The sequence below is a fragment of the Euprymna scolopes genome, chromosome 25, assembly GCF_053919585.1.
Source record: "Euprymna scolopes isolate OS-2025 chromosome 25, ASM5391958v1, whole genome shotgun sequence".
In the NCBI taxonomy this organism is placed as follows: domain Eukaryota; kingdom Metazoa; phylum Mollusca; class Cephalopoda; order Sepiida; family Sepiolidae; genus Euprymna; species Euprymna scolopes.
The window spans coordinates 68,245,066-68,255,434 of NC_136506.1; the positions used below are offsets into that span (position 1 = coordinate 68,245,066).

Genomic DNA, 10,369 nt, shown 5'->3' on the forward strand with positions numbered 1-10,369 from the left:
TAAAACTTTATCTATGGAGCTATAGAGGCGGCGAGTGATGAAAAAGTCTGATTACTGCTAAAAGTTGTGTAATATATGAATATATTTTTGGAAACATAAAAATACAACTGTAGGGGGGACCGATCTTAATGTTCCTATTTACAATGCCTCCCCACGGGACAGAGTTAGACACCAGGGTCGTTTTTTAACGTGGAGAAAAGGTACAAAAATAAAAATTGTCTCAATCGTGAAGGATTTCTCCTCCAATGACAAAGAACAAGAAATGGAAGTGCAGCATCTGAAGAACAGATACTACACTTTGATCTTGTCCCGAAGGCCAATCATTATTGTTGTTATCGATCTTAATGTTATTCGTAGTTTAAAAATGATAAAAATGTTATTTTATTATTTATATGAGCAATGGAAAATTAAGCTTGAACAACAAAAAAAAAAAACATGAAACAATTAAAATAATCGTTTGTTGGCATCGGAAAATAGGCAGAGAATTTTCTGATTCCAATACCACCAAATGTTCCGATTTTTCTAATTTCCGATTCCAATTTCGACTAATCGTCCCAACACTACTATACACTAAGGCTACCTAAAAAGTAACAAATGTGTTTTGTGTTGTGTGAAAAGATACACGAGTTACATGATCTTGTAACATAGTATCTAGACTATATTCTGTTTCTGCGATTGTTCCATTATTCTCGAGTGTTTTTTTTATATATCCTTCTTTTCAGATCGTTCAGCTATAAACACTAAGTCATGCACGGTGAGCAGCGATCAAATATTAATAAAACATTACCATACTGACAAAACCTCTTTGTTCCTTTGATTTTGCTCCTTTTGGCTTTTTTTTTTTCAAACATATTACTAAAATTTTAGTGAAATTGTAATGAGCTTCCAGAAGAGTATCACAAAAAGAATCCTTTCAGCAGTTCACAGGAACGCAACAGTGCAAAATGAAAAGTCTCTTAGAGTCAGGTGGGTGTACTTTGAAGAAACTCCACGTAGTTTACTGCCTTGAATTTAAATTGTTTGTGACACAAATCTCGCCAGTAAAAATAAATGTATACATGTTTAACGTTTCTGCTTGTAAATAGAACATCTGGGTGTCAGACAAGCACTTTATGTAAGTAAAAAGCATCAGAGTTCTACAATTTTTAGAGGAATCATATAAATCTCGGGATTTAAGTTGTCATTGTTAACCGAGTGATTGTCGAAACCAATCAGACGAGGTGAATAAATTTGTCTTCTTAAAGTGGCCTTATATGGATAGAAGCAAAGAAGATATATACAGCAAATTCTGGGCCATCCTTTCCCCTCCGATTGTAGCACAATAGCAAAATTATGATGAAATAAATCTACAATATGACACATATGAGATAAGGACTATAGGATACTAGATTGTAACGTTGATTTTGAACTTTGTCAATGTAGAAGTGCTCTGAGCAGCATTTTTAATTAGTATCGTTTCAGCTATCTGCGATTTGTTTTGCCTCAGCATGTCTAAATTTGCCTTACTTTTATAGCACATGCGTCACTAAATTTAGCATAAGCCTGTAAGTGCTCAATGATCCTCTTGGTGTATGTTTCTAACAACTCCATTTGTCTTTAAATTATTTACTTCCTTTTTCACTACATTTGATGGTTAAGCGGTTTGTTTTCGTTTCTAATAACCAAAATTATAAAAGACACATTTAATATTACATAAACTAAGTGCTCTGGGTCGTAGTACCTGGATTGAGTCCGTTATAGAAGAAAAATACAGGCGGAACGAGAAAATTGCCCTAGAAAAGATAACATTATTTCATTTCCGTTTGACAAAAACCGTTTTTTTTTGTTGCAGTCTATCTACTAGTTGACCAATTGTGTACAAAGTCCAAGAGCGATAGGAATCTTCTTTCATGTCTTAAAGTGACACAAGGTTCAACGAGCGCGATCGGAAATATGCCGCTATACAACTTATGCTCTTTACTATCATATACAATATAGGACCATTGCCAGCACCCTGAAAATGCAAATCCGGATGGTTTAATGCATGAGAGCACATCTCAACGAAGTTTCCCGCCAGGGTTATTGTTTTTGGCGTGTTTTCAAGTGAAGGCGACATCATGCCACCTGCCATCTTCAAATTCGGCTTGAAAGTCAACAACAAAGTGTACCTGGATGTGCTGAAGAGTGTGGAGAATACTGTGCAGCGACATGGGGTTTTTACGTTTATGCTGCAAAAGTTAACGTCGGTATGTAAAACGGTTCTTGGCAACCTGAAATCGATCAACCTGCCATTTCTGTACAGGATGTCAGAAATGGCCCCGCCGCGAATTCGTTTCAAGACAATAATAAAGGCAGAACGTGCAAACAGAGCTACGCCAATTGCCATTTCCTATAAGACATTTAGAAGTGCCGCAACGACTACCATCTCACAGGTGTTTTATCACCGCCACAAGCCTCGGATAAACAAGACCAGTGTCTTTCCGACTGAGATAGTGGAATGAGTTAATCAAAAACGACAATAAAGAAGCTCTTTCAGTACCGAAAGGAGATCTCCCGGCAAGATTTGAACTCTTCCAGAAAGAATGTGTAACACTTAAGCGGGCCCGAGAAAAATTGCCGAAAAACAGAACGTACACAAGTGCCCCACTTGTGTACGCCTTTCTGTGTTCTGGCAATTTGTTGTCTTTTATGTTTTGGACATTTTTTTTGCGTGTTTTGTGTTTTTGCAATTTTTTGTGTTTTGTGTTTTGGCAATTTTTTGTTTTTTGTGTTTTGTGTTTTGTGTTTTGGTAATTTGTTGTGTTTTGTGTTTTGGCAATTTTTTGTTTTTTTGTACTTTGACAATTTGTTGTGTTTTGTGTTTTGGCAATTTGTTGTTTTTTGTGCTTTGACAATTTGTTGTGTTTTGTGCTTTGACAATTTGTTGTGTTTTGTGTTTTGACAATTTGTTGTGTTTTGTGTTTTGACAATTTGTTGTGTTTTGTGTTTTGACAATTTGTTGTGTTTTGTGTTTTGTGTTTTGGTAATTTGTTGTTTTTTGTGTTTTGACAATTTGTTGTTTTTTGTGCTTTGACAATTTGTTGTGTTTTGTGCTTTGACAATTTGTTGTGTTTTGTGTTTTGACAATTTGTTGTGTTTTGTGTTTTGACAATTTGTTGTGTTTTGTGTTTTGACAATTTGTTGTGTTTTGTGCTTTGACAATTTGTTGTGTTTTGTGTTTTGACAATTTGTTGTGTTTTGTGTTTTGACAATTTGTTGTGTTTTGTGTTTTGACAATTTGTTGTGTTTTGTGTTTTGACAATTTGTTGTGTTTTGTGTTTTGTGTTTTGGTAATTTGTTGTTTTTTGTGTTTTGACAATTTGTTGTTTTTTGTGTTTTGACAATTTGTTGTGTTTTGTGCTTTGACAATTTGTTGTGTTTTGTGTTTTGACAATTTGTTGTGTTTTGTGTTTTGACAATTTGTTGTGTTTTGTGTTTTGACAATTTGTTGTGTTTTGTGTTTTGACAATTTGTTGTGTTTTGTATTTTGACAATTTGTTGTGTTTTGTGTTTTGACAATTTGTTGTGTTTTGTGCTCTGACAATTTGTTGTGTTTTATGTTTTGACAATTTGTTGTGTTTAGTTTTGACAATTTGTTGTGTTTTGTGTTTTGTGTTTTGGTAATTTGTTGTGTTTTGTGTTTTGACAATTTGTTGTTTTTTGTTTTTTGTGTTTTGTGTTTTGGTAATTTGTCGTGTTTTGTGTTTTGGCAATTTTTTGTGTTTTGGCAGTTTTTGTACAGGACGCTCCGCGTCCCTGCGGCGCCGATGTGCAAACTGTCGCACGCATTCTCACAGTCTCCTAAGCGAGGCGGCATGCTCCGACACTATCCAACGATGTATCTTGAGATAAAGCGAAAGGCTTAAATAATAATGCTAGAAAGCGGAAACAGCAGCTTCGCATTCGAACAAGTTCTTATGATTGTTAAATTATTTCTGAAATGTAAATCGGCATTTGCACTTGTAAAAATTATTACAATCTTTATCAGTTATGATTATACTTGTTTCAGGTAGGTGCAGTTATAATTGTTTCATTATTTATGTATACGTGCGTTCGCATATTATCTTTCCTTCTGTTTTGTGTTGTATTAAGATCTCAGAGAAGTAACTAGTGTGACAAATTCAAGAGTCAAATAGACTTATTTCCAGTGAGTACTATTCCATATCTACATTTGTCGTTTGATTTTAGTAACTGTAATTGTTATTTAATTTTCTTATTTATTTATTTACTTTGCTATATTGGTTCTTAAAGGAAGTAACAGAAGTAATTATGAGATAATTTGGGCGTGTAGTTAATTGATTTAATATATATATATATATATATATATATATATATATTTAATCGCGCTGACTTATCAGTTCTCGTTAGATCACCGAAGTTAAGCAACGTTGAACCTAGTAAGTACCAGATGGAAGACCATTTGGGAATTCTAGACACTGTATGTTCTCTCCGCTTATCTCGGCATTTCTTTCAGTCGTCCTGTACTTCACTTGCCACTGGTATTTAACAGTGTCGACTCAGGAGACGTGTGGTTGGAGATTACACACCTTCTGCCACAAAAGTTTAATGCGCAGCCACCCCTACGTGAGTATCCATAGTCTGTCTGTCAAAGACTGAACGAGCCTGTTTACACACACACACACACACATACATATATATATATATATATATATATATATATATATATATATATATATATATATATATGTGTGTGTGTGTGTGTGTGTGTGTGTGTGTGTGTGTGTGTGTGTGTGCTATGGTATATTAAATATCATATACGACTGCGTGTTAGCGAAAAAATTTCAAACGAAAAGCATATAACTTTTAAGAAGAACTTAAACGACTTGCTAATACAATGCAGTCAAAAAGCGTTAGTAACCTCTGAACAAAACACACAGTTAGTTAAATATGAGACACGATGATTGCTACTGAAAATTTTTCTAAAGTAATAGCAGTAACAGTGCTTTACATTTTGTTTTAGAGTGTCGTCAATTTCCAAAATCGCTTCTTTCCGCTTTCAATCTCTCTTCCCTTTTTTGTTTTACTTTTTCATCTCACTAGGTTAGTTTTTTTTTCTTTCTAAATTTCTCTTTATGTATTCGTTCCTCCCTGTCTCTCTGTTTGAACCACTGTTGTGTGTCATCAGACTGTACTGCGATATATTAATGGACATTTACTTTCCAAGAAAATTAAGTTATATTGTGCCAATGACATATATATGTCAATATAAATGGTTTTATCAGAAAAATTGCTTTCTTCATCGCCTGGAAGTTCACAATAAATTGACAAGAACATACAGAATTCTATTTAAATAAACATATGCCATGTCTAATCAGTGTAAACCAATCCCAGAAAGAGTCATAAAATTCAATTATCACTATATATATATATATATATATATATATATATATATATGTTTTTATTTGTTTTTGTTAGCGAGATTCAGCCACTCTGATGAGTCGTAGACGACGAAACACGTGTCAGTGGATAATTATATTTAAAAAATAATATATATATATATGCGTGTGTGTATAAATACCTACATATATATTATGCATATATTTATATATATATATAATTTTTATTTTCGTTAAATAAATAAAGTCGTATCTTACTACGATGTGCATACTGTTTCGATCATTATTGATCTCATCAGGCCAGAAAAAATTTTGCAAATTAAAAAAGTTTGGCCATGTCTAACATGTAACATGGTTTAAAAATCTTATGATATAAAGTTCAATGCTTAACTTTAACGAGTGTCTTAAGTTTGAAAAAGGAAAGGGAAACCAAACAATTGTTGGTGGAGATAATGTATAGAGATTAAAGGGAGTGAAGGAAAGGGTGTCAGAGAGGAAGACTTGAGAGAGAGAGAGAGAGAGAGAGAGAGAGAGAGAGAGAAAGAGAGCGGTTTTAAGAGAGAGGAGGGTTCGTGTAGCCAGTTAGAGAGAGAGAAAAAGAAAAACAGAAAAACGGAAGGGCTATAAATGTGAAGGGATAGGAGTTAGAGTGGGGTAGGGTATATAAGAAGGTAGGAAAGCAATATTTCAGCTAATTTGAACTAGGTAGATGTGGGGGGCATTTATACTTAATTTACATTTTACAATTTGGTGCAGTTCGCTAGATTTGGGTCAGGGTCGATCTTTTTACATATATGTAATCAACGTCTGTCTCTATTTGGGGAACTTGTCCAGTTTTTTTTATGTTTAGAACCTAACCACAATTTTTTAAGATTAAATCTACCTTTTTAGGAGCCAAATTAAACTTCATTTTTTATATACCTTTTATTTATATTCTAATCATATTTATTTTTATTATTTTTACTGTATCTTAATGAATTTATACATTTATTTAAGAAATTTAAAAGATAATTTTATTTTTATTTTTACTTAGTTTTTATACACACACATACACACACACACATATATATGTATATATATACACCTCTCTCTCTCTCTCTCTCTCTCTCTCTCTCTCTCTCTGTCAGTCCGTCGATTTCGACGATGACACGGAGGTCGGTTAGTTTCCGTGTTGAACATGCGATATGAGTCCGATTGGAGCTCCGAAGCCCTGGCCGCAGATGTGATGGTAGGAAATCCGGGTAGTGGCACCCGCAGTCGCGCTCTTTTTGCTTCCCAAGCAGCTCTTCCACAAGAGCACGACCATCATACTCCAATCGCCTGAGTGCAGAGATCACGCCGCGGCTTCCAGTCCATCAAACCTGCCCGCACGCCTTCTCTCCATCTCCACAGGTCTTTCACCTCATCTCCCAGCCTAGGCAAAGTAGGAACAAGCAGCTTGGCCAGTATTGCTAGCACCCTCTCCGCTGAAAGCAAAAGTACAGAGGCACGGACGGGTCAGGACATTCTACATACATGCAATCAGCCGCATCCGATGGCTGAGGCAGACCCGAGTCGAGTTGTACATCACCCTTGTTGATCGCGTCGGCACTGCGGTGCTGGTTCATCGGCTGCGCAAGCCGTTGGGATTCCTTCTTCATCCGCCAAGAGCATTGTTCACCAGACTTGGATGTTTGTGACTCTAAACAGGGGGGGGGGCTAGTGGGTACTACACTTTGCCCAAGGGTGACCCAGCACTACAACGACTAAGGGGTAGTGACATTCTCCCCAAAACTATGGAGCTCCTGCACCAGGGCCTCGTTGCTGGATGTAGTATTACGATATACCCAGGACGCCATACATACATACATACATACATACATACATACATACATACATACATACAAATATATATACCCATAATGTTTTTATAAAAAGAGGAGATCTACATCTATACCGTTTTCCAGAGGTTTTTAAAAATTTACAAAATTCTATTTAAAATCACTTGTCATTCCTTTAGTTTAATAGCCTTATCTAAATAATATACTATACTGTTTTTAAGAACTTGGTTTATCTTTATTAATTCTAGCAATTTTTAAAATTTTTATTTATTGCAGTAGTTCTATATATTCATTTGAGAAATTTATTCATTAAATTATATTGAATTTAGTACAATTGATTCTTGAGAATATTCAGTATCATCCCAATATATTAATAAGGAGAAGATTAGTGAACTCTTAAGATCCATATATTAAGTACCAAAAACTAAAAACAAAAAAAAAAAGAGGTTGCAATATTATATAATGTTAGGAGATCATGTAAGGAGTAGATACATAGGAGTTTATGCAAATATTTTATTAAGGGTGAATTAGTAATTAAGTTGACTTGGTTTAAATCGGTAAATGGTATTATGAGCTTATTTAGTTATCAGAAGTAGATCAAATAGATTGAAATGTGTGCACTAGCGTATATATATATATATATATATATATATATATATATATATATATATGGGTTATTTATAGGTCTAGTAAAATTATAAACATTTTTGTTAATTGTAGTATAAGTAAATTATGGGATGACATATGTATTCCTTATAATGCCTGCAGTTTATGGACGTTACTTATCTTTTATTGAGCAACTTATCTCTGTCTTTAAACTTTGTGATAAATAACTTTTCACTAAGACATAGGTAACGGAAGGTAAGGGAAAATGTTTTAGCTTTGTCAAAATATTCCATTGGTGTTAGATTTTTCCTAATGAGTTCTTTATAGTAAACTGAAAGTGACGTTTTTATTTTACTATTGGGATTTTCAAATGAACATTTGCGACCTCTGAACCGTTTCTTGAAAGTATTACATGTCATTCTAATATAGTACTTTCGTGGAGATTTTTACTCTTTATACTACTGAGGATGCTAAGCAATTTCTATTCGGTGGGCATTCTTGCTTATTTCTGCAATTACAAGATTTAGTAGTGCTGTTTTATTTAATTCTGACGTATTATTTAGAATTTTCTTATTATGTTTCTTTATTATTTTTTTCCTAAACTATCGTCGCAGATGTGGCTTAATTTTACTGTATTTTAACTGAAGATTTTAATGAGAATATTATTATATTAGAGGTGTTGCTTTATGAGATTAAGGAATTCTTTCGTAAAATGATTTTGACAATAGAGAAGAGAAGCAGCGACGACGGGAAGTAAAGTGGACATATTATCTGTCTGTCATTCTGCCCCCCCACTCCACACCCCCTCCATGTTGTCAGCGTTGTCACTAGAAAATAAACATTATTTTCAAATCATTTATTCCTATTACGCATTATTTTAAAAGTGTAAGAGACTTTGTTTTGTGTTTTTACGTCTATTCTACGGATTTCAAGCAAACCTCGATTAGCAATCTGGCGTGTTTTATGAATGACACACACACACACACACGCACAAACACACAAGCACACACATATATATGTATATATATATATATATATATATATATATATATATATGCGTATATATATTTGAGTCAGGTCATGTGATGTGCTACTAATACCATCTAATCCTGTATTACCGGTCTAATAATCGGATAACAGGCGACTATATATATATATATATATATATATATATATATATATATATATATATATATATATATATAGGGTGGGTGGTCCATTCTTGGAAATACTAAAGGGCGGATGAGCCAAACGGGGTTGGGCCCCATTAAGGCAATTGAGATAATCATGGATTTCTTTTGTGGCAGCCTCTCTCTCAGACGTACTGGCACAGTCTTTCCTCTCATACAGAGAGAGTTCGGGCGGGAGAACCACTTGATCAATGCAAAGGCCATCCAAGCAAGCTTAGCAGTTCTGGCAGAAATCCAACCTATGACAAACAACATCACATCTACCAAGCAGAGTCAACTGCATCACAGTCGTAACTCTTGAAGCAAACAGGGTTATAGTAGTTACCGGTTATAAATTATGGCTAATGGTGATATAGACAGGCGCTAGGGACTGCAATCATCAGTAGGAGAGACTATTTAGTGTTATGATAAGCTACCGCCCGCTCAAGTCAGGCAGCCTCTGACCAATAAGCGCTATCACTTTACCACACACTACCTGCATGGGTGTTCAGGATAGAGCGTTCAGTTATTACCCCCCAAGAAATCTAGCTGACCTTTGCTACGTGAAATATCTGGACAATGACCTCTGGAATGAATACTGATAATGACTCTGACCTTGATGATGCTCTAAAAATTGCTGTGATTGATCGAGAACTGCTCAAGCGTACTATTGATATTGCAGTACTGCAAGAAATGAGGTTCTCTGAAAGTAGCATCATCAAAGAGGAAAATTATACATTTTACTGGTTTGGTAGAACGGAAGGAGAAATAAGAATGTATAGTACTGGGTTTGTTGTGAGGAACAGTCTCATACCGAACATTCAGACCCCATCAGCAATATCTGACAGCCTCTCCCTATGAGACTCAACAGAGAGCAGCGTAGTATTTTTTTGTCTTATCTGCTTATGCGCCAACTCTTGATGCCGAAGCATAAGTGAAATATGTCTTTTATGAGCAGAAGAGATGTTGCGAGTTTGTCTCTGCTTAATCGTTATTTTCATGGAAAGTGTTCGACTGAGCTTCAATCTATGGTCCACTCCTCGCCAAACTTTCACAAAAAACACTCGTCTAGCTGAAAACACTATCAATAATTCCCCCTACTCTTTATCTGTGCCTGAACCTAAACGTAGATTCCATGATCAAAACGTTTTCCTTAGAACTGCACGCCGTTTTCCTGCTTTCCAGATGTCTATAATATGGCTGTCTTCAAGTCCAACGTGAACAAGTTTCTGATGAACCGTTCTACTTAAGTTAACAAATTTACCGAACTTCCATTACTATCGATTACTACCCCTTATAGATGAAGTTTAAGTCCAGATTAAAAATTCACGCAAGAGTTTCGTAGAGAAAAACCGTTTCTCTGACAGAGAGACAAGGTCACTTATATATTTCTCTGTCT

The 10,369-nt window shown here is 35.0% G+C and overlaps 1 protein-coding gene across 1 annotated transcript; it reads right to left on the reverse strand.

The window, feature by feature from the left end:
• Window positions 1-676: 676 nt before the first annotated feature.
• On the reverse strand, window positions 677-3,809 carry LOC145247223 (uncharacterized; the record flags this gene model as incomplete). Its single annotated transcript, XM_080108850.1, has 1 exon — window positions 677-3,809. A coding segment is annotated over one exon (1,404 nt), but the record flags the coding sequence as incomplete, so codon positions are not given.
• Between the last annotated feature and the right edge of the window lie 6,560 nt (window positions 3,810-10,369).